General features: G+C 39.5%; 1 protein-coding gene across 5 annotated transcripts in view; it reads left to right on the forward strand.

The window, feature by feature from the left end:
- STYK1 (serine/threonine/tyrosine kinase 1) overlaps window positions 1–25,064 on the forward strand; it is a 486,977-nt gene that overhangs the window by 340,656 nt on the left and 121,257 nt on the right. For all 5 annotated transcript variants that reach the window (XM_044079884.1, XM_044079883.1, XM_044079881.1 and 2 more), the window contains one exon: window positions 2,397–2,480. In XM_044079884.1, the coding sequence (XP_043935819.1) occupies window positions 2,397–2,480 (84 nt within the window). The remainder of the gene's footprint in view (window positions 1–2,396; window positions 2,481–25,064) is intronic.

Consider the following 25,064-nt stretch of genomic DNA (forward strand, 5'->3'; position numbering starts at 1 on the left):
ATAATTTTTTCTTAGGTAGATAGCAAATGTTGGAGATGATGAGCAAGAAAGAGCTAATTGGGAACATACTTTGGGAGTGTAATAAGCTGGCTAACTTTAAAAATTCCCTGCAGACAACACTATCAGAAATGCTGGGTGAGCAAATTGATATAACTAAGGAAATGATTTTTTGAGCTATGATACAGAATCAAATTTGCCTGGACATAGTAGGCCCTTGCTGAGTCTAATTATGGGGGCTGACAAAAAAGCAATTACTAGAAAATGGAAATCAAAGTCTAAACCAACTGTAATAGAAGTAGTGAGTATAGTAACAGAGATAAAACAACTAGAAATAGAATCTTTAGAAAAGGGTAGGAGCAAATTATAGAAAAATGGGAATTGTGGAAAAATACATGCAGAACAATGCTTTGGGGGAGGAATGAGATTTAAAAGAAGGTAGGATTTGAATGAGCTGTTTAATGTTTTACTGGCAATGACTGGATACATTGTAAGTGATGTATAATGTCTGCAAATGAGAATATGTCAATCTGCTTTGTTTTTATTTAAATAAGTGTATGATTACCTATGTCATAAGTGATAATTTAATAAAGCTGCTTCTTTTTTTTGTAAAGAAAATAATGATACTATGTACATATTTAGAAGTCAAAATCAAGAGTTACAACAAAGAACCACAGTAGCAAAGATAAGATCCGAGCGAAAAGCATAGAAAGGTAGTTTTAATAGATTGTATGATAGATTATAGATGTGAACCTCTCCCTTAAATAGATGGATAAATCTCCACCATAACTGTCTGCATGGTAAATGTGAAATGATACCATTTCCCCAAGTATCTGTATCAATTGTGATTTTGATTCCCACAGCCCCCCTTTGCCAGTTGGGTGACCCTGAACAAGTCATTTATCTAAACACTGCTTTAGGGCTCTGCCTGAAATGAGTCTATGTGGACACATGTTCTGCAAACTACATACATACGTGTGTGTGTGTGTGTGTGTGTGTGTGTGTGTGTGTGTGTGTGTGTGTGTGTGTGTGTGTGTGTGTGTGTGACATAATACGAGTTCTGAAAGACTGAATCACAAACAATTAAATCTAGTATATCTGACAATCAAACCTTCAAATGACTAAAATATTGAAACATAACAGACTGCAAAAGGAAAACAAATAGTTACCTCCTGGGATCCATTACCCCTGCCACTAATTTCAAACATAATTCATCTGAATGGTGGTATTGTTATAGGAAGGGTTTTTTATAAGGTAAGGTATAAGGTTGGGGATAGGGGCAGGGATGGGTTTATTAATAAGGTGAAGTGTGGGGGCTCCCCATCTCCACCTTGCTAATATGTGCTAACCCTAACCTCACCCCTGTTTCTAACCTCAACCCTATACTTACCTTCCCATAACACTTCCACTTCACAAGGCAACCACTCAACATATACAATAACATATAGACAGACACAAGAAAGACTCAAAACATTATGTCTATCCCCTAAACCCTAGAACATTCTTGCAAAAACTCCTATCTTCTAACCCCTTATCTAGCCCTTATTCTAACACATATATACACGTACACACACACACACACACACACACACACACACACACACACACACACACACACACACACACACACACACACACACGCGCGCAGACACAAACCCATGCACACGCACACAAACCCCTACCCCAATGCCAAAATCTGAAAGGGAATATTTTGTGCCTTACAGGTGCCTCAGAAAAGACCTATGCATGGTGTTCTGAGCAATCAGGGAACCAGTAGTCCAGTATCTCATATACTTTCGCAAATCAAACAGTCCTACAAATACTAGAACAAGGGATCTAAACCTGCTTGAAGAGATCAATAAAACAAGGCGGAGAGACAGATTCACCTCTGTAGGAGACCCCCATAGATAAAGCAGTATGGCACACTATCTCCTGTCAAACAGGACCTGTATAAATTGGATGGGTATTCATAAATTCACCCTGTGCTTGACTGGCCTAGCCCTCCTTGAGAGGGGATGTACCGTCTAAGGTGGGAACTGGTAATGATCAGAAAATTCAGTAGCTTTAAACATCCTGAGATTCCTATGATATTGTACAGTTTCAGCTAAACTCCTATGAGAATACTCTGATATACTTAATTTGATAGTGTCTGCCAAACTGGCAAACAGCAGTGCTCAACAGCCCATTATATGATGCAATAGTGTCATGGCATACTTCCAACATATAGGTCACAAGACACTGGAGAGTCTGTCAAACCCCTGATGTGGATGCTGTGGGAAAAGTTAAGTGCAGGAATCGCACAAACTGTATGATGATAATAAAACAAACCCAGAGACATGATTAATGTTAGTTGAAACAGGAAGGTAAAACAAAAGAATGATTTTTCTTCTCTTTTTCAGGATGTCATGGCCATGGACAAGATACCCTTTGATATCACAGAGAAGCAAATATTCAGTGTGGCCATTCAAGTGGTAAATGGTTTGGTAAGTGCTGTCTATATTTCCTTTTTAGAAATGAAACACAAAGCATGAGGTAGAGATTATTATTAGCAAATGTGTCTTTGTTGTGTCTTTCGGCTTTTCCCAGTTAGGGGTCACCACAGTGGAACTCCCGTCCGCTAATGATTGGCAGTAGATTTTTATGTGCTGAGTTGCTGGCCCTGATGCACAACCTTCAATGAAGGTACGCCCATTCATGCATGTCTCCACACAGAAGAAGCTCTAGCTGAGAATCGAACAGGACAACATCTTACTGTGAGGCGACAACGCTACCGCAGCACCACCATCACAGTCTTATTAGCAAATGTATCTACACCTGTCAAAATAAACTGAGAAAGGAGTCGAGCTAAATTGAGAAATACTGAACAATAGCATTCATTTGAACCACTGTACAAGTACTGTGACTGCAGTATTTTGAAAGGTCAGTTGTGAATTTTGAAAGGAGACTGTTTGATACACCGTGTGTTCTGTTTAAAAGAAGTCACAATATGAAGATGCAGGCTACTACATACTACTATTACTGTAGCAAGGAATTATAATAGCTATTACCAAAGGGTAATGTTAAGGAAGGAGACATCAATGTGCATAGCACAGTCAGGCAGACATATCTTTAACTATTCTAATTTGTCAGAAAACATTTTAATAGGTAATTTATCAGTTCTGTGTGAGCTAAAGTGGTGCAGCAATTTACTTAGATGCTTCACAACACTTTATCCTTGAGTATGATTCTCAGCTGAGGAGCCAGTTGTGCTCAATCTGCATGGCATTCATGTGACAACATGTTTTGTCAAGGGATACAATTTCCATTGAAACCCCAAAGATGTTCTAGAAGTGCATTGCTAATCCTCTAAATTTCAAAAGGTGTGCAGGTAATGTAAAAGGTTTACGTATGCCATACCATAGCCTAATTCCTTGCTCAGGATGAGCTCCTGTAACATGTAAGAACTGAGTGCAGGAATAGTTTCCATCTCCATCTCAGTGAGGAAACAGACAATAAAGTAGCCCAACATACATTACTTGTGAAACACCATTTATTTGTCTTAAATTCTACATTGGTAAAACTGTAAGGAAGGTGAGAACAACAGTCATAAGACAATTAAATTATATCAAGAACAAGGGGCTGAATAAATAAACTGCTACCCCTACGTACATGGAAGGGGCAGATGTAGCTTTGTTTTCAGGCACTAGAAAAATTGTCTATTAAATGGAAATGGAGCAGGGTTAATTATAAGTTAATATTTCTTTAATGGTAGTTGCATTTTGCTACCTTATAATATATTGAGATTGAATGATACAACTTCTAGTGTGCACTTTGTAAAGAAAGGAAAAAAATATTAGCATTTAATGCTATCAAACTGAAGTTAAATATGCAGTAATGATTTTAATGTTTCAGAAGATATGATTCCCTTAAGAAAGCAGATGCCACAGTGCATGTAAAATTATCATTATTGTGCAAAAATGGGATGACTCAGTCTTGGTACTAAAAATTTGTTTTACTTTTGTACATATATAAATGGGAAAAAGTAATCTTGATGGATTAGCTAATGGTTTGTTGTTTTAATACAGAGCTCTCTTGCATTAATCAAAGTGTCACTTTTAGCTTTTAACCCATCTGCCAGTTCAGTGTGCACACAGTGGAATACCTTACATTTATTTTTGAAAACAAAACAAAACCTACACTGGAAAAATATATATACTGGTAATAACTACTATGGTATTTCATTTGTAATACTGCCAAAACTATTTAGAGCATCTAATGACACCTCCCACTATTTTATCCCCTGTGATTTATCAGCCAGAAACACTTATACGTAAATGCTTCTAGATGTCATTTTCTTTTATATCAAATGTCTTCTTTTCTTGTACTTTATGGTAAAGCTTTCCCTAATCTTAATTAGCGTACTTCATTAAGTAATTTTAAGTCAATATTAAATAATGACAATGGTCCCAGTTTACTATTTTCAGTCTTCCTAACTTCGTTCCACAAAATATTTTACTTAATATGTAAAACAACCCCATTCCAGATCTTATTCAGCATAAGTAGCATTATTAGTAACTCTCCATCATTTGTTTATAAAAACAAAAAAGGTAAAGCATTCATCCTTACTGTACTGTTACTGCTTTATGTACTTTTGTAATTTCCTCCAAAGATTACATGTCATTCACACAATAAGATATACAAGTGTTGTAGCAAACAAATTTGTAAACCAATGATATGGGCAGCAGCTATCCTTAAATGTGACAAAATAAAACCAATCAACTTCTTTCAAATTTACAAAATAAACATAATGAAGTGCAAACTCCGTCTGACTGTTACAGTATCCAGGTTTCTGAAGCTGCATGAAGAAGTAACTGCATGGAAAAAGAGTGAGGCTCTCTGGTAGTACTCCTTAATGAACTGTATGTGACATTCTCAGCAATGCAGCTTTGAACAAGTTTGTGTTGCATCCTTCCTGCTCGGTTAACAACTTTCCACTTGTGAGTAATTAGTGATCTTTTCCAAAATAATGCAGCCACCATTGACCATGCAGTCTGTCTCCTTTAATGACAATATGAGTTTTTCCTCCTATTTGCTAAGGCTTGCCTTTAATGTGCACAGGAATTTGCATAATGTCGTCAGAGCTGCTGCCTGCAGTGTCAGTAGGTCAAGACAGGGAAGAACAAGCCATGAATGTCCATGGCAGGTGAAGACTGAATTTCATTCACTTTCAGTTGAATACGTTCACCAAAACTGCCCTATTATTACAATTCTTAACTATTCAAATCACTTTCCCCATTTTAATCCTAATTCTCAGATATGATCTTGTGCCAAAAATGCTTCATGAAGAAAGAAATACTGTTTTAACCTAGTTAATCACAGACCCTTTATTTTACCCAACAAAAGTATCCAGCAATTATGATAGCCTAGTATCAGGACTGCCTAACCACATAGCACAGTTATCCATAAACCAGACATCTAAAATTCAGTTCCTTCCTACCACAGGCAGGCCCCCTGTCTGAGTTACGCTGATTCAGATAAAATATAAATTGAACATTTTTACCTCCACGATAAAGATTAAGGGGGACAGGAGTATACCTGATGAGTGCTCTGAAATTTCAAAAGGTGTTGAACATCACCCATTTATAATCACCTAGGCCAACAATATGTGGTAAAGTAGCTTGCAAAATGAAGTGAAGGGTCCCCAACATACCTCTCAACTGTACAGGTTTTTGCAGAATGTCCAGATGTTTGCCTCATATTTTTGGTTTGCTTCTCATACAATTGTGATTTTCTGGCAAATGGTTGGCAAATTATTGAGGGTTGAAGTCATAAAATAATGACAGATATTTGAGTTTCAGATTTCATACCCTTCAGAAAATTCATGCTAACGTAAAACCTGTTATGATATCAATTTTCCAAGTTTGTAAGTGAGATACTTAAAAAGTGTGCCTATTTTTGGTCCTTTGTTCCCCCCATTTTTGATGGCTTAGTTTGTCCAGATTTCTTGCTCTAAGAGGTTGAGAGGTATTGGTCCCTGATCCATAACTATCTAAGACATCCCAGAGAAAATCAAATGTTTTGTTGAAGTCTATTAGCAACACAGCCTGTGGTGGGCTTTCATTACTAAATAAGATTTTCATTTCATGAAATAAACACAGCAAGGATGCACTTCCCTGCTGTCCCTCACTGAAACCCTGCAGAGAGTGCAGCGCTATTTCTGGAACTGCTTTCTTTAACCATACTACTAGAATTTTTGCCAAAAAAAGATTAGTCTAAAGTTAATAGAGTAGCTAGTATCTCTAGCAGCCTTGAGGAAAGAAACTAATTACTCCATCATCATACATTCATTGCCTAGGACCAGCAATAATGACCCCCAATTCCTTTTTATACTATTTATAAAAATCAGTGGGCAGACCATCAGGCTCTGGGACTATCCACATCACAGGAAGTTCCATAAAAATCTCTCTGATGGAGAGAGGTTCATTCACCATGGTTAGTTCAACTTCTGCAATTTGCGAATGAGACTTTCTTGCTCCCTGGAACTCTATATGTAAAAGTATACATTGTTACAATAATTTCACATAGCCATACTTAGATCTGAAGGAACATAGTAACATTTTCCTGTGGATCCCTTAGTACAGTAATTATCTGTTCACTCTGCCAGTCTTTTAGTTTTTGTGCCACTAACTTTGGGTATTTCAGTTGTTTGACCTAGAAAAGTTCATTGAACCTCCCCTCACCACAGTTATTTATCCTCCGGTGTATGTATAGCTCTACATTCCCCTCTTTAGATTTATAGCTGTCAAATAAATAACTCTATCCATGTCTCTACTCTATTTTTATTCCTAGTCTCCACCTAGTGACCTCCTTTTCTAAGAGAGCAGCCCTCTAAAGGACAGGTTTGTTCTGTAATTTATCTGTACGGCCTTGTCCTTTACTAGACATTTCAAATTTTTCCACCAAGCAGGGATTGTCTTGACTGGTTTTGTCTTGCATCCTTGATAATTCTGCTATTTCCAAAAACACTGAGTGATCTCACAGAGCTATAGATGAAAGTTGAATACTTCTGATTTGCCATAACAAATCTGTACTATCAGAAAACAATCCTATTAGTGATAGCTGAGGAAGTGACAATATTAGAAAAATCTCCACCAGTGTACAACTAAAGTACCTTGGAGGGAAAGGGCTAGTGCTCATCATTCACCCCAACTCTGGAACAAATTTATCTTGCATGTGAAACAGAGCAACATCCCTGAACATGGATGCTTGGCTATTGCCCTTGTAGAAGTGTGGGGTACAATATGAGGACAGGTATAAGCAAGGTCATATGATGCCATGACTTGCTTGCCTTGTAACTCCTATGATCCCAAGATCCTATAATAAAAGAAACAATGCTGTATACATGTACATAATTAAGACACCAAGTTTAGTTTATTAGGCATTTTTCTATTTCCTATGTGTCTGAAAAGTTTATGTTTGGACTACTATATATGTAATGTTTGTTTCCTGTGATGCTCATTTGATCGATAATGTAAAACCTCACTGCTGTATTCATTTCTATAACTGTTTCACTGACATTCCTATTTGTTTGCCTCATATTTCAAATGCTCATATACTTGTACTACTGGATTTAAATCCACTTTCTATTTCCAGTGTACTGTAAAATGTTAACAACTCTGCTCATGCATAGTATTTGAAATGTTTACTCTTAATTACTATATTTGTGATGGTCAGTGCATTTGGGCCATGGCCAAAACAGTCCCTGGGCAGTCTATCCATCTAATTAACAAAGATCAGAAAAAAGTAAAATGCTTTGACCTGTAGAATTCACAAGTGCCACCCCTACCACATTTTCTGCTTTCTTTGTTCATCAAAAATTTGGATTTTGTCTAAAAGCAAGAAATAAGAGCAGTAAATGGCCCATTCTGTATATACATTCCCCTAGAGAAGTTACATATGCTATCTGTGGTGCAGGAAGCCTAGGAGGTCAGAGTCTCACATGTCCACTTCCTTCTAATTTGGCAGATGCCAAATCCAATATCTATGGCACATGTTCTGAATGAACCATTTATTTAATGCTAAGATTTTGTGCAAAAATTGTGAAACCATCTGAGGTGTTAGAAGAAACTCACTTATCATATGGGCACTTTTATTTAGACTAAATTTCTAAAATGGCTGATGTACAGAGAGAGGCACAAAGTCAAAATAACCAGTATTGTAAGCAGAAACAAGAGCAATGTGGAAGAAAGATACCCAGACATTTCCAATAGTAGTAGGAGCAACATGTCTAATAAAAAAGAATGTACAATTACACTTAAATAGCCTACCAATATTAAGTAACACTGTATGAACTACTGAAGAATGCAATTCTGGGCACATTGTGGTTATCGAGAAGAATACTTTTGACTAACATCAAAGACTGAAACAGTATTAACTTCATGAACTCTAATCATATCCTGACATAGGAATGGAGTATATTCCCATTATGGTATTAGAAACCCAAAACATTGTAGAAATTAAACCCTGGCTAGTATCTCAGTTTGAACTCCAATGTCTGGCTACACCTTATGAGGTGCACCACATAAGCTTTTTTTTGATCTACTTGAGAAATGGTCAGCTCAAAACTTTCACTATGATCCTCTAGGCTTTTTGTTCTGTTTGTCATGTCCAATATTTCAAAACTAGGCAAGAAAGATACATTTATGTTTATTTAAAAAACTCTAGTGAGATGAGTATATCTTCAGTTTAATATGAAATTACTGATGATCGGGACAATGCCAGTGCTTGCAATGCATCCTATGAACCTTAAAGATTTGCACAGCTACTAAGGATTTCTATAATACCAGTTGCTCTTTGTTTTTTTATGTGTTTCAGCATTTACTTTAGACTTAAATTAGCTTGCATATCTTACTTGTGTAGTGTGGTCACAGCAATACAGTGGTGCATCGTAAAATTAGTGAAGGTGTTCAATGCTGAGTTCATCAGAACCTAAAACAAGTTATGTGTAGGGATAACTATGCGCTCACTAGAACACCATCTATGAAATAAGTTGTCTCCAGGACATGTACTTATTTACATTTCTTGAAGATATTAGTGTTTAAAGGTCCTGATAATCTACCCTTTACAATTAGGGTATGAAGGTTAAATTCCTATGTTGCCTGCAATCTATGGCAGTTAATGAAGCTCCCTTAAGGTTTTTGATAGACTGGGTATATTTAGATTAACTACAGATTTTTTTTAATTTATTTATCCCTTTTTGACGGAATTAGTCTCACTAAGCCAGTGGCTCAATCCAGAGGAGACTCCAAGTTGTATTCACATTGATAGTGAAAATTTGTTCAGGGTACCAAGGATCTTCATCTACATTTTTTTCAGTAGGCCCCATGGGATCTTTTATACCCTCCTGAGCTACCAGAAACCCAGGTAGATGGAGCCTCAGGTAATGTCATATCTGAAGTTAAAAGTTAACCTCCTCCCAAGCAGCCAAATGTGAAGAGTAAGTTTGGGACAGTAACTGCAGTTATAAAACAGGTAGTAAAACATTTAAAGGAAGACAGAAGAACATGGCAGTCTGAAAGTACTTCAGAGTACAGCCATTACTCCTCCAGATTGAAAGGAGCCACTTGATGTGGTTTGGTCAACTCCCATGGGAGAGGTACCAGGAGCAGTCCACTTGGAAGGGGTTCCCAGGGCAGATCTAGTGCATGATAAAAACATTGTTTCGGTCACCTGGCCTGAGAATGGCTGGGTATCCCTTGGATGAGCTGGAGATCCCAGCTGAGGATAAAAGTCTGCTCAGTCTGCTCTGTTTGCTACCACTGTGAACTTCATTTGTACAAGCAGATTAGAAAATGGATTGATGGATGAATGAATGAATGGATGCATGCATGGATGTATGGATGGATGGATGGATGGTCATATACACTAATAACATCCCAGAAGATGCTGTAAGTTTGAGTTTGGGGCTCTCTCGGCTCCTCTTTGCTCAGCCTAGTTAACAATGTTGTTTCAGAACAACACAAGTGAAGTGATGCAAATATAATTATCCCATTTTTTCTGTACAGCTATGCAACACTGAAAAGCTGATTCCTACTCCATTTCACTAGTAACATCTTACAGCACTGTGAGCTGTAATATGGTTACTTACAAGTCTGTATTTATAATGAAGTTTACATTGTATATTTAAGCATTAATAATGAAGGCAGCCTTGTAAATGATGTTTAATGTTTTACTTATTCACTGTCACCCCTTGATAATGTTTTTCTACATGCCATCTTTGTCGAGTGCATTAAAGGGCATTTATCACTTGTTATAGCCTTTGCAGGAGGGGCCTGGGTCATGGCTGAAAAGCCTTCCTCAATGAGTGCACCTACCTGGTTAACAAAGTATAAATAAATAAAAAAATAATGCCATTACTATTACTGTAGCCATTAGTAGCTTACTACTTGCTTCCAGATAGTTAGGCCACTTGGGGAAAGAATGCTTTACTGGGTACCTTGCAGTTACTATGGCTTCGATGCTAAACAAGAAATTCCTGTTGCCTTTAAGCTCGTTTTATATGAATGGAACACTAGTGAAACAACACTTGCAGTTGTTTTCTGTCTTTCTCAGGTCAGCAGCGGGATTCTGATATGACTCTGAAGACTTCAAGTCTACCATTGATATTAGCTGATCCCAAAGCTATGCGGTCTGATTAAGATCATTTGGCAAGTAGTTGAGGTCATGACCAATAACTAAAAACCCTTCCACCATAATAAAGTGTGAGAAGAAAAACAGTATTAATCAGTTGCTGACTTTACACAGCTAGCTTAAAAGTAAAGTAAAATAAAATAAACTAGACAAAGAGATAAAGGAGAGAATACTACAAAAGCCCCCACCATTCTTTTTGTTCTGTTAACTCAGCTTACAGAACGTCAGCTTTATATTGTCTCGTATATGAATTATGGTATTACAACATCCACAGGATGTATAAGGAATGCATATGGAACTGGTTTTAAACATTATCAATTTCAGTTTTCAGTGACTAGCTAGCATCTCTTAGAAAAAAATAATAATTAAGACAAGTGTAAGCACATTTGATAAGGAAATCATTATATTAATATAAAATAAATCAGGCTTGCCAGTTAAATCTGATCTAGCTGTATGACTGAGTAAAATCATGAAAATAAGCAGTGGAGAATATAAAAAGTATGAGGGAAGGTAATGAGGCAGTGAAGTGCATTGGAAACAGTAGAATTTACAGCTCACAGCAGGCCAGGTGACTAGATGTTTGCTAAAAAGAGACTGATATTAGGAACAGTCTTGTTTGTGGTTTTGTTACTTAGGATGAAATTAAATTTATAGATGTATAATACTGGAGCAGAAGTGGCAATTTTCAAGGGGACCTACTTAAAAAACTGTAGGAATGGACTCTGAAATTGTGCTTAAAATTTAGAGTAACTGAATTCAAAATGGTGTATTTTGTGGGGAAAAACATTAGATGAATTATGACTGAGAGGATTAAGGCTGAAGTGGGAAGGCAGATGAAAGGAGTACTTTCACCACCTTCTGAATGTCTGAATGAAGTAAACTCCACAGGAGCTTTACTGCCCCATCCAAAGCCTAGGATGAAACAGGAAACAGAACCCACTCTAGAAGAAATAAGAATAGCAGTAAGGACAATTAGTCACGGAAAGCAGCCGGCTCCGATGAGGTCACAGTGCATATGAGCAAGATGCTGGGTGAGTTAGAGGACAAATGACTCCCAGTGGTACTCATAGCAGTATGGAGAGAAAGGCATACCCCTGAAGACTAGAAAATAATCAAAATAGTTCCAGTGTACAAGAGTAACCATGTCCTGAACTAGCTCCACAATCAAACCATCCTGGTGGCATCCCAGATTAAACAGGATATGCAATAAAAGGAAAAAATATGGCATAAAATCAGGAAGGGTAACTCTCATTAAGATAAAAATTCTCTCATCAAACCAAATAGGCAACTAAGAGAGCTAATTAGGTCAAACAAAGCCAACTTTGAGGTTAAGATAGCCTCCTAGGTGAAAAATATCCATAAGGCCTACTTCATCTTTATCAGAAACCTCCAGCAATGTGTTGAACTGGTGACCACAAAGAGGCTAGTTACCAGTGGAGTCCGTTAGGGCTCTGTGCTGAGCCCACTCTTCTTTGAAATCTACTTCTGAGTGGTCAAAGCAAATGTTAAAAGCTTCTGGCTGACCAGGTTTGCAGATGATTGCAAACTGGGAGCCGTCATTGATTCCCCCCAAGACGAGAACACCTCCCAGGATGGTCTAACACAGACAGATGCTTGATGCCAATGCTATATTTTAAACTCACTGTCAAGAAATGCATTATAGTACCTTTTGAAAAGTTAAACACCCTGAGTAACATTGTCATCAATAAAACACCCCCTAAAAGTTGATTCACTAGACAGGGATTAGCAAACCTATTTAGATATTAACCTAACCTTCGACCACAATGTGTACAAGGTAGTAAGAAAATCCATCTATGTTGCTCAACTTACAGATAAGGGTATGGCATCTAGGTCTGGAGACATCAACACACCACTGTACTCATCCCTTATCAGACTCATCTTACAGCATAATGCCCCCCTTTGGTATGTACTTGACGAGACATATGCAGCAACTGGAATATCCACAAAGGTTACTTATAACAAAATACAGGGAGTAAATAAAAAATACTAAGCTGATTACCTCAAAGCCATGTCTCATTGCTGTGTATCATATAGACTAGTGAGAGGTGATCTTTACCTGGCATACAAAGGCATCCCTGGACTCTGTTTTGATAAACCTTTTGCACATCCACAAAAACAATCAGTATCGGAACTACTAGATCAAAAGACCTAAATTTTGCTTGTGACATAAATAGAACATGTCGGAGAGACAAGTATGTTTCTCAGGTTCCCCATCCACGTAAAGCAGAGTTCCTCCCTAACCCGATTTAAGTGCAACATGGACCAATGGATGTGTAATCAGAAATTCACCCCTGGTCTGGCACATATGTCTCTGATGGACAGAGGCAGTTAGTAAATCATCCTCTATACAAATCAGATTTGTGGTTCATCTTTGTGTTGTGCTTATAAGGGCCTTAGTGGTCATTAGCCTAGTATACACCTACAAACCTATGAACAAAGGGGACATTCAGAACTGTCGGCACAACAGAAGTATCAAACTCCTGGAACATTGCTTGAAACTGGTAAACAGACTGATAAATATGTCAAATAGTAGAAGGAAGCTGGAAGATGAGCAGTTTAGATTCATATCAGGATACAATGCAACCAACCTGATGTTTGCCGTTAGATAGTGGAGTAGAAGCTGGAGATGAGGAAAGAGTCCAACTGGCATTTCTAGACTTGCTGAAAGCATATGACCAGGTCCCAAGAAAATTGATTTGAGCAGTCCTGTGGTGGTTAGAAGTCCTAGAAACATTAGTAGAATTAGTGCAGATTATGTACAAGGACTGATTGACACTTGCGGAAGGGTTCCCAGTAGGAGTGGGTGTGCATCAGGGTTCATCTCAGAGCCCACTCTTGTTCACACTGGTGATGGGCCACCTTAGTAAATAGGTTGGAGGGGAGAAGTTAACAAAGTTGCTGTATGCAGACAATGTGGCATTACATGCAGCCACTGAAGAGGAACTTCAGCAAATGATAGGAGAATGGAATGCAAAATTGAAGGCACTTAGAATGAGACTGAATAAGGACAAGACAGTTGTCATGGCAGTAAATGGGGGAAATCAGAAAAAGATAAGAATTGAGGCAGAAAAAGAAAACAGTGGAACAGTTTAACAGCTTCAGATGTCTGGAAGCGGTGGTTGAAGTGAAAGGAAGTCTGAATGAGGAGGTCAAAGTTAGAATCAGAGGGGCTGCAGCAAAATGGCACAGAGTGTCATGGGCAGTGTGTGACAGAAGAATGCAAAAGAAGATGAAAAGTAAGTTGTACAAAACAGTGGTATGACCAATACTTCTTCATGGAACAGAAACCTGTGTATTGAAGGCGGATCAGTTGAGGAAGCTAGAGGTGATGGAGATTAAGTGTCTTTGATGTGTGGTAGGATACTCACAGTAAGAAATTATGACATCAGAGCAGGAGCCAAAGTAGTTCTAGTCGCAGAGATGGTCAAAGAATATAGTTTATGGTGGTCGAGAGACATGGGCAGGAAATCAGAAGATAATTTGTTGAAGAAGACCTTTGAAAGAATGGAGGAAGGCAACAGGAAACAAGGATGTCTATCCAAGGGAGGGATTTATGAAAGAAGACCTGCTGCAGTCAGGCATGTAAGCCGCCTGCAGGCAGGTGCAAGGGGGTGAACTTGCACCCCCCTAGAATCGGCTGGCCAGGAGATTAATTTACTTCAAATTTAAAAAAAAAATTTTTTTAGAACGCCCTTTGCGTCCAATCGTACAAATGGAACAGGTGCTTGCGACCTGTTTTCATCTTCTCCATACATGCGACCTTTACACATATTAATCTTTTGCATTTGCGCGTGGAATTTGAATTCCAGAAGCCGTTTGGACTTGGGATGAGTGTACAAGTGAGAGGTAGATTTGTGTATTTTTAAGTGTTTAAGAGGTGTACAGTGTGTGTGTGTGTGTGTGTGTGTGTGTGTGTGTGTGTGTGTGTGTGTGTGTGTGTGTGTGTGTGTGTGTGTGTGTGTGTGTGTGTGTGTATATATATATATATATATATATATATATATATATATATATATATATATATACATACATACAGCAGTGAAAAGATGCTCCCGTGCTGACTGCAGCTTGTTTAGTTGAACAGAAGTAAATCATTACCTTTTGTAAACTGTATGGTCTGTCTCTCCAGCTAACCAGTCATAACAAAATTTGTGTTGCTGTTGTGTTTGTGCAAGGGGCTATTTGCCAACCCTTGAGCTCTCTAAAACTAATACTGATATTAAGGACATATGCCATTATAGCCTCTTTGTCAGAAATACATTCATCATCCAACTCAGCATGATTACAGTAGAATTTTACCCTTATCATGTCACCACAGAATAGTTCAAATGGTGAAAAATATGTCTCTGGTTACTTCACTGCATGCAAAAAAGCAAATAGTACTGTTAATTCCTGTTGAAACTGGTGTGCAGTTTTTCTCAGGATGGTATGAACTACACAGATAAACCTCTTCAAAACATTTGTTTGCAGATGGTAGGGGTAGTTTGTAACGCCTTTATCTTACAACACTTTCACAAATGCGTCTGAAGAACAGATATAAAGGTTGCACTTCATCTGTCTATATTTGCTGAGGACAAAAAAGCTGTTCTCTGAGAATTTTTTATTTATTTATTTCTAATGTATTTGCCATTTTTTTCCATCTGAAATTATTTCAAAGCCACTTCCACACAAAAACTAGTAGCATAGTCTACCACTATCAGTACAAATCTCTTACATGTAATGCTTTGAATACTAAGCCTACTCACACTATCTATATCTAATCTTGGGAATGGCTTTTCAGTAGCAAGCAATGACATCAAAACAGCCTTGGCTTTGTCTCTTGTCTTATTAAGTTTTGACACCGATGATGCACTTTTCAGGATGCATATTCTGCAGTAACTGGCCAATAGAAATATTGCACAAGTATTGCTTCTGTGCGCTTCATGATGACTAAATGATATGGGCTGTACACATATGCCAATCAGCAAACCTTTAGGACTACCAGCTATAATATTATTTCTCTCTCTTACTCTCCTTAGAGAGTCCATTCTTGGTTCAATAATCTCTTTCCTCAGTATCTGAGCCCACTCTGCCTTTTCAAAATATGAGACTCTTTGGCTATCTCCCTCAAGCTCTGTAATAAAGGATCTTAGAACTGTGCCTATCTCACCTCCCTATGATCCTCTCCAACTGCTACTCCAAAGGAAGTCTAGTCTCTTTTGGCAGTTGTAGATTAGATTCAGGCTTGCTTCTACTGTGTCTCTCATTCTGTAAGGTAACTCCTTTTAAATGTAGTACCTTTTTACAGGCAAAGTTCAGATTCAGACTTGCTGCTACTTCTTAAGTCTTCCTCTAAGGCAGTCCCTTCCAAAGGAAATTCAGAAGCTTATGAGAATTGCGGTTCAGGTTTATGCTTGTCAATACTACCTGTCTGTTTCCTGCAAGTAGCTGCATTACCAGGATCTGTTGCAGATTTGAGCTCTGTCTGTATTTCCCCCTGCTATGTTCTCTACACAATTGTCTGTATGCCTAGCTGCATGCTATTGCATGTGATTATCAAAATCATTTCCTATTAAATCATATGCAATAATATTATCCAGCAATGACACCTGATTTTTTTTCCATGTTTCCCTTCTCAGACCAAGTGAATGGTGGTCAATAGTACATAAGATATCCCTCCTATGGCAGTAATTGCAGTAGATTGCACATGTAAGTAATGCTCTATTCTAATAACAGCACATGTCAAATAGCTGTCCAATGCAGTATCCCAAGTAGAAACACTTTCTTTAACCACCTCTGGATAGGATGTAGGTCTCTTGTGGTAATCTGATATAGCTCCAATCTCAATTCAGCCAGCCTCTATGGCTGTATCATCTCTGTTAGCTCCGTCATTATGTTTCTTTCCTCATCCTGTCTCTGTGGATATTTGGACCATTCATTCTCACTCAGTTAAGTTGGAATCATTTAACCCTAAGACCTTGGCATGTACTGCTACAAGTTGTTTCATTTGCTTGCAGAAACTGCTATGATGTTTCAGGTTGTCTCCATGGGTTCCTTTATGCTCATTTTCAGTGCGAGGTACCCCTTTCTTGTACAGCTGTGACCTAATTGCTGGGCATATGTCACCTTTCCCATCGATTTATTTAGCCATAGTACTTTCCCAGTCTATTAGCCAGACTGTCATACTATCTGGCACAGTGGAATGATTGCTTCCTTGTCATAAGATCTCGCAGTAATTCCAATGTACATATTTGATATCCAATCACTAACTTATTTAAATGCTTTGTTCTACAATAAAACAATTCCACTCTCCTCTGCCTTTCTTCTATGTTCTCTAAACACTTTTTCTTCAAGATTCAGATTTGAGCTTAAAATATTTGAAACAATATTTCTTCACTGCAGTCAAAACAATCAGTCAGAAATCATACCTATTGTATGCATATTTTTATCCATAAACACAGGAGTTAAAAACTCATTTGTTGCCACTGGACATTTTGGTGTTGACTGGACATATACATGCAAAATCTCACATAAAGCTGTCAATGTCATGCACTTATACATACCAAGGAAGCAATTTAGTATTGACTTTGGCATTCTGGTCTGAGTTTTCACCCCTACAACTTGTTGACTCTGACAAAAGCTAGCCATCATAAGAGAAATGCCAAAAAGTATGATTGTCCAGGAAATACTTTTAATATATGATTAGCACTTTGGTCTGATTTACCATGACCTTGCTGGACAATCACTTTCTGGCATTTTATCTTATAATGTTTGATTTTATGGCAGGTTGGAGAACTTTTGGTTAAAAGCTGACTCTCTCCATTCACCCCTTCTTATCATGTATCCATGATAAATGGTAACCATCTGCTTTTCATTCTGATACTGTATTTCCCTTCTATCTGTCTTCTTCTCCCTTTCCCTGGTCTCATGCTGGCACTTCATTTCTTTATCTGAAGCCTCAGTCACTGTCAGCTCTCTTTCAAGTGCACCTGCTTTGAGACAACATCTCTAGACTCAGCTCTAGTTTCTTAGCCAAAACTGTATTTTGACATGATCTGGGATATGCAGAGTGGCTATTTTGCTACATGTTGCACAACCATAGCCCCTGCCAACCTGCCTACTGTTCCATTGCATAGCCACCCTGTGCTCCCTTAACAACAGGAAGTGAAACATGGCCAATATATTATTGTATACATGCATGGATACATACACTCACATTATCACACACACACACACACACACACACACACACACACACACACACACACACACACACACACACACACACGCACGCACACACACACACACACACACACACACACACACACACACACACACAGTGTCAAATGATACCACTGGAGCTGCAGACCTTCTTTTCTGAATTTATGGTATCTTGCTGCAACCAAGTGGAACACGCTAGTTCACAGAGAAAACAATTACTGTCAGCACCTATAATAACATCTATAATACACTGATACACAACCGGTCTTTAAAATTTAGAATGCGCCTGGCAATAATACACCAGGAAGAATGATTACCCGTATATAGTAGTAAATAAAACACCAGTCACAAGCTTTTGAAGTTAAATAAAAATCTTTACTTGGAATAAAATTAAGTGTTGTCTTTTGGAAGATAAATATGCAACATATACAGTGAACGCTCAGTTAACCGGCAAACATGTCTTTACCTAGTTCTGCGATTAGTACAAAACTGTCAGTCATCCTGAAAAGATTAAAGTATAGTGGCATTAAGTAAAAAGCTGAATAGCATGGCAACCAGGCTAAAAGGATATATATCCTCAGACTAACAAATTTCTGTGTTAAAAAAATAAAAAGCAGAAGACTTTCAAGTCAGTACAGCATTACAGAACTGATTGTGTGGGCTGGGCTTCCAGTCCCAATTTGCTTCCATCAGTTAATGTTTATAAAAAAAAGAAGAAGGTAACACAAGCAATAAGGTGAATTGCAAGCACATAAACTAAAATCATTTTTTAGTTGCAATGGAAGGCAAAATTACATTACAGTGGCAGATTACTGTTAACTTTTGTTTATATAAGTAATTTTCCTTCATCCTGGTTGGCTTAGAGGTAGTTTAACTGGTTACATGTAAACAAAGTCATGGGTACTTTTCCGTGCATTGGTTGATGTATTTTAGTTTCTCTCTTTCTTTTAATCCATATTATTCAGGCTCAGGAGTGACTTTTGATTGGTTGCAGTGTTTCCTGACACTTTCATGCATGATACTCCACTTTACCAACTTCAGTTCAGCTGTTTTCCCAGTGGGACAATAATGTTCCTGCGTGAGCAATTCCTGTCAGCTTTGACAAGACACATGGGGCAACATCCTGGTTCTTCAGTACCGCAAACGAAAACAAAGGAAAAAGAAAGAAAGAAAGGCATGCAAAATGGTTATATAATTCATTACATGGAGAGTTATACACTTCACCAGGCAGTTAGATTTAGATTGGAATTTAGTCATGATACACATTTACTTAAGTGTCTATCCTACTTTGTGGTATTATCCAGGATTATGCCTTATGTGGTTGTTATCCAATTATCCTTGGGCAAAAAATAGAGAGTAGAGGGAAGTATCCACTTAACAGCTAACTCTGTCACTGGCTACAAGACAACATTTCCTTACTCAATGATTACCCAAGGTGTAAACTAATTGTTTACTAATCATTTGCAGTAGCACATTTAGTGCAAGGTTTTCCATGTTTACTAGTGTGGAATTACTATAATTTTCTTCAGTTAATTAGCATGAGTGAGCATCGTTACATTTAATTTTTCCATTTAGCATTATAGGCACAAACTACACTTTCAGTGTAGATTGCCACAGTATGCTTATATTTGCTGCTAATAACATTGAGTATCCAGGGCTTATTAGTAGTTTTTTTTTTTTTTGAGTAGTTCTGAAATTTCTGTTCTACCCATCTAAAACACCCTAGTTAATATGCATCAAACAGTGGTGTGTTTGTATTTTATAAACCAATATTTTGTTAGGAAGGATTTTTGTTATTAAAACGCCTCACCCCAGTATTGAATTTAAACCATTGCTGGATGCATAGCACACTGACCTTCCATGGACAGAGACTGTGTCTATTATGTTGTTTAATAATAGAAGGCTGTCTCTCTGTGAGCAGCATATATTGGGTCTGGACAGAACAAGAGTTAAAAAGTAAGGGTTGAAGGGAAGGGTTGTGTCTAGGATGAAGGCTGTGGTTCTCAAGCTGAAATATGGGATTGAATAACTATGTGTTGAGACTCAGAGATGAAGATTCTGTCTGTATCATGCATCTGCAGATGTTCTTCGTGTTTCACTGTTGCAGTCATTACATTTGGGTTATCATGATGGCAGGTTGCCCTCAATTGGCCTGAATTCCAAAGTCTTGGGTCCTGCGTCGGTTGCTGTCGCCTCTTCCCTGATGTCAGGTCATCAGGGGTATAAAAGATGCAGCCGAAGCCATTTTATTCAGTCTTTCTTGCCGCACGGTGCCCGAAGCAGAAGCAGTTCGCAAGTGCCGGTCGGCCGACTCCTGAGATTTTCGTGTTTGAGTTTCAGATCCAAAGTCTTCATTAAAAGCTAAGTACCCCGTTGGGGAAACTTTTTTCTTGCTCCAGACCAATGTCAGAAAAAGCTAATAATTGTATTTCTTGTGGGAAGCAAATACCTCACAAGGACTTTCATTCTTACTGTATTCCTTGCCTAGGCCCTGACCACGATGTTGCTAGTTGTCAGTTTTGTGCTAGATTTAACCAACGCACCATTAAGCGTCGGTACAATTTTGCATTAAGCTATTTTGGGCAAAGATTTAATTATACAATGTTGTCGGATAGCCATCCGACTACCGGAGTTCACAAAAAATGCAAAGAAAAAGAAAAAGACAGGCAACCGAGGTCCAAACCCGACAACAAAGCTTCTCCTAAGCAAGTCACTGGTTCGCCGGTTCTCAGTGAGGCATTTTCTCAGCCCCTGACACCCGCTACTTTAGAGTCGCAGGCCGCTACCGACTCCCATGTGGAGTCAGCCAGGCTGCTGGAAACCTCAAGGTATTGGAGCCTCGGAGATTATTCCCTCAGATGGGTTCGGAGCCGCTGAGCAGGCATCGGCTTCTGAGGGTGTATTCAGACCTAAACAATTATATATTAAACTGACTTCAAAGACAAAGACTAAAACATTTTTAAAGGCAAAGAAACAAGTTCTCCAACCACAAGGATAGGCCTCCATGCCCAAAAAACAGATGCTCAAAATGGCCGAAGACTTAATTACCTTGATCAGGGGTTCCCATCCCCCTCCTGATAAGAGGCCTAGGCAAGAGACAGACTATGAATCTTCAGATCAGGTTTCCATTTCTTCTGATTCCTCTTCTGATCAGGAATATTCTCTTCCTCCCTATGAGGATTCCGATGCTGAAGAATCAATTCCTTCAGCTTCTCCTCCTAAGGACTACTCTTTTGGGGAAACCTTGCATACCATGAGGGAGCACTTCCACTGGGAGAGGCAAGATTTTTCAGAATCTAAGAAAAGGCTCAGAGACTTCCTTTTACTACCTCAACACAGGCCTCTAGCTATTCCACCTGTGTTGGACATTGTGGATGATGTGTTCTCGGAGTCTAGTCTGACCCCTGACTCTTTACCTCCAGCACCTGTTAAGCTGGACAGATACTACAGGGTCCCTGACTCTCATAAATTCCTTTTCAAAAACCCTACTGCAGATCCAGAAACTATTTCTCAGGGTGCAAAAGGGGTCAAGGCTTCTACTGCAAAAAACCCTACCCCCTCTGACAGGGATTCCAGGGCGCTGGATAAGTGGGGAAAAAAGATTTATACATCTGCTACTTTGGCTATAAGGGCCTTAAATTGCCATTTTCATATGCTCAAATATCAGCAATATATCATGACATTGCTTAAACAGAAAATGATGGCAAATTCTGAATGTGTACAAAGCAAAGAAATGCAGGATTTATTGCATGCAGCTGAACAAGTTGGAAAGCATACTTTGCAATGTGGGTTTGATTCTCTGGAGGCCTCCTGCAGGGCCGCTGTTACGGGTTCTGTCATTAGGAGGCATGCTTGGTTAAAAGAACAAAATCTGCCTGACCATGTTAAGGCAAAATTATTAGATGCTCCTTTACAACATGATACCTTGTTTGGTGTTAAGGCAGAAGAGGTGCTAAAGAAAATGGAGGACAAATCTAAATCTATGCAAACGGTCAAGGATTTCTTACAGGTACAGCCACCTAGATTTAGCAGGCACTGGCCTACAAAGAATTGGTCCTTTCCAGTCTCAGACAGACCTCAAAGGGGCAGATCCAGACGCCCTAGAGGCAGATCACAGCCGCAAGGATCCTACAGGTCTAAGCAGTGGAGTGCTTCTACCTCCAAAGGTGGAGAAGACAAAGCACAATCATATAGGAAACATTCCCAATGACTTCCATCTGCCTGCACCAAGCACTTATCTTCTGGCTGCACCCTTAGGGGGAAAACTAGCACTTTTTTCTGAAAATTGGCACATTATAACCCAGGACCAATTGGTTCTAAACATAGTGTCACAAGGCTACAAGTTTAATTTCCATACCCTGCCAAGGGGAAACGGTTGGCCAGACCTTCCAAAAAATCAATGGGCAGAGGCTCAAAAACAAGTCGCAGCTCTCATGGACATGAGGGCTATTCAACAAGTGCCACAGCAAGAGCAGGGACAAGGATTTTACTCAAGACTGTTCTTGGTACCCAGAAAGGACAAAGCATGGAGACCAGTACTGGACCTATCTATTCTAAACACTTTCCTGGACATACCAAAATTCAAGATGTTGACCTTACAGCAGCTTCTGCCCATGCTGGGCAGCAAGGCTTGGCTTGTGACTTTAGACCTAAACGAGGCATACCTGCATGTTCCAATCAGACAATCATGCAGAAGATACCTCAGATTCAAGGCTGGCTCAAAGCATTACCAATTCTCTGCACTGCCCTTTGGCTTATCTACTGCGCCCAGGGTCTTCACAAAGTGCCTGGCACCAGTAATTGCTTACTGCAGACAAAGAGGAATACAAATATATCCTTACTTGGATGACTGCCTCATACAAGCAGAGAACAAGGACATTCTACTACAGCATCTGACGGTTGTGATAAGACTTTTAACATGCCTAGGGTACACAGTCAACAAAAAGAAATCAAAACTAGTACCCTCTCAAAAGATGATATTCCTGGGTGCAAGCTTACTGGAGGCTAAGCTCTCTCAACTCAGTACTGGCATAACCAGTCAGGAGGAGAAGGAAACCACACTCACTACAATTCCAGTCTCACATAGACCTACCACGACAGCAAACCAAACACATAATCACACAAAAACATACTCGGAGGCTCTAAATAAAGATCTGCCGAAGCAGCAGAGACCTCCAAAGCAGACACCCAAGCAGCCGCTACCCCAAAACAAAACACGTGCAACACATATCTCACAAAGCCAGTGTGCCGAACAGTCACAGCCCTTAAGACTAAACAACACACCTGATACACTTGTAATAGGTGACTCTATCATCAGGCACACTGACTTCCCGCTCACCAGGCTGAACAGGGAGAGGGTCACGGTGAGCAGCCTGTCGGGCTCTAGGATCCGCCACATAACACAAGCACTCAGGTCACTCCAAGGCAAGTACAAATATGACTTAGTCATTGTCCATGCTGGTGTGAATGACCTGAGGCGTACCTCCCTGGACTACATGAAAAGAGACATAAAGGAGCTCTCTGAGCATGTAGCCCAGGCCGGTATGACCCTGACCTTGAGTAGCATCTTACCCTCACCAAGAATGATGCCATAATGTGAAGACAAGATGATCAATTTCAACAATTGGCTTAAGTACTGGTGTCATTCAAAGGGGATCCAATGCCTGTCAGCTTGGGATGATATGCTCGACAAGCCACGATGCTTCGCTAGGGACGGCTTGCACCTGTCACCCCTGGGCTTTCGGATATTGGCAAAGGCTCTTGCTACCCCCATAGTGCCTTTTTTAGGCAAGGCTCAAAAGACAAACCCACCTCCATAGGTATCACAAGGGATAAGAAACTAAGAGTAATGCTACTCAACGCCAGAAGTCTAAACCTCAAGATGCACTCAAATCTCTCCTTAGCATGGAGAACATTGATATCTGTGCAGTAACAGAAACCTGGTTCAGGGCTCCCGAGAGCACCCCAGCACTACCAGGTTACACCTCATACCATGCTTTTCAGCCCCAAAACTTGGACCGAACCACAAAAGGAGGGGGAGTATCGATATTCATCAAAGATACCCACACCTCCAGGTTGGTGGCAAAGCACGAAGCATCAGAGACTATCCATGTGCAACTAACAGTGGGTAAAACTGCCTTCCAGTTTATAGCCTGCTACAGACCACCCTCCCAAACCCAGGAACCCCACTCGGCCTTCCTGAGAACACTGGAAAATATGAAGGTCTCTCCAAACACCATTATATTGGGCGACTTCAACTACCCAAACATAGAATGGGAGCATTACTCTAGCTCCAACACCCTAGCCCAAAGATTCCTAGAATTTATAAACTCAAATGCTATGGAACAACTTGTTACCACTTCCACAAGAGGGGAAAACATACTGGACCTGATCATCACAAACATGGGGACTCTATGCTCCAGACCAGAAGTGTATCCCTCACTGGTAAGATCAGACCATAAACTAATCTCACTGGATATTCACATCCCGACCCCAGCCCCTGCCCAGAAAACCACAGTGAAAAACTTCTCTAAAGCAAATTTCACACTCCTCAAAACTGAGGTGGAATCCTTCAAAGCCCCCGGGCCTGTGGAAAATACGGCCCAGACCGCAGAATCCTTTATAAACGCATTCTATGAACACCTTCAGGAATGCATGGATCATGCGATCCTAAATAAAACCAAGACCCAATCCTCCAAAGGCAGACGTCCTGTCTGGTGGACCCCAGCCATAAACAAACTATACAATAGAAGGAGGAAGCTACTAAATGATAGAGCAAAATCCCAAAAGGAAGGCATCACTGATCAGTATTAGCAAAAACTACGGGCACACATAAAATTGTCTAAGGCCAGCTTGAGAGAAAAATTGCACAGGACACTAAGGATAATCACAAGGCTTTCTTTAGTTATGTTAGGAACCTGGGTGGTAATTCCCAGATATGCTCAGAATTAGTCCAAAATGACAAAAATACACGAACCCACAGACATTGCCAACATCCTAGCTGACAGGTTCAGCACAAACTCCCCACCAAAGGGCAAATATCTATCCCAGCAGAGTGCTGCCCCTGACATCTCAGATGCCCAGGTAAGAGCCGCCCTCTCCAAAGCAAAACACAGCATCAATGGGACCAGACGGTGTCCCGGGCTCCTACATGAACTCCAAGAAGAGCTAAACCCAAA

Source organism: Protopterus annectens, chromosome 8.part0 (genome assembly GCF_019279795.1).
Source record: "Protopterus annectens isolate FY-2018-M chromosome 8.part0, PAN1.0, whole genome shotgun sequence".
In the NCBI taxonomy this organism is placed as follows: domain Eukaryota; kingdom Metazoa; phylum Chordata; order Ceratodontiformes; family Protopteridae; genus Protopterus; species Protopterus annectens.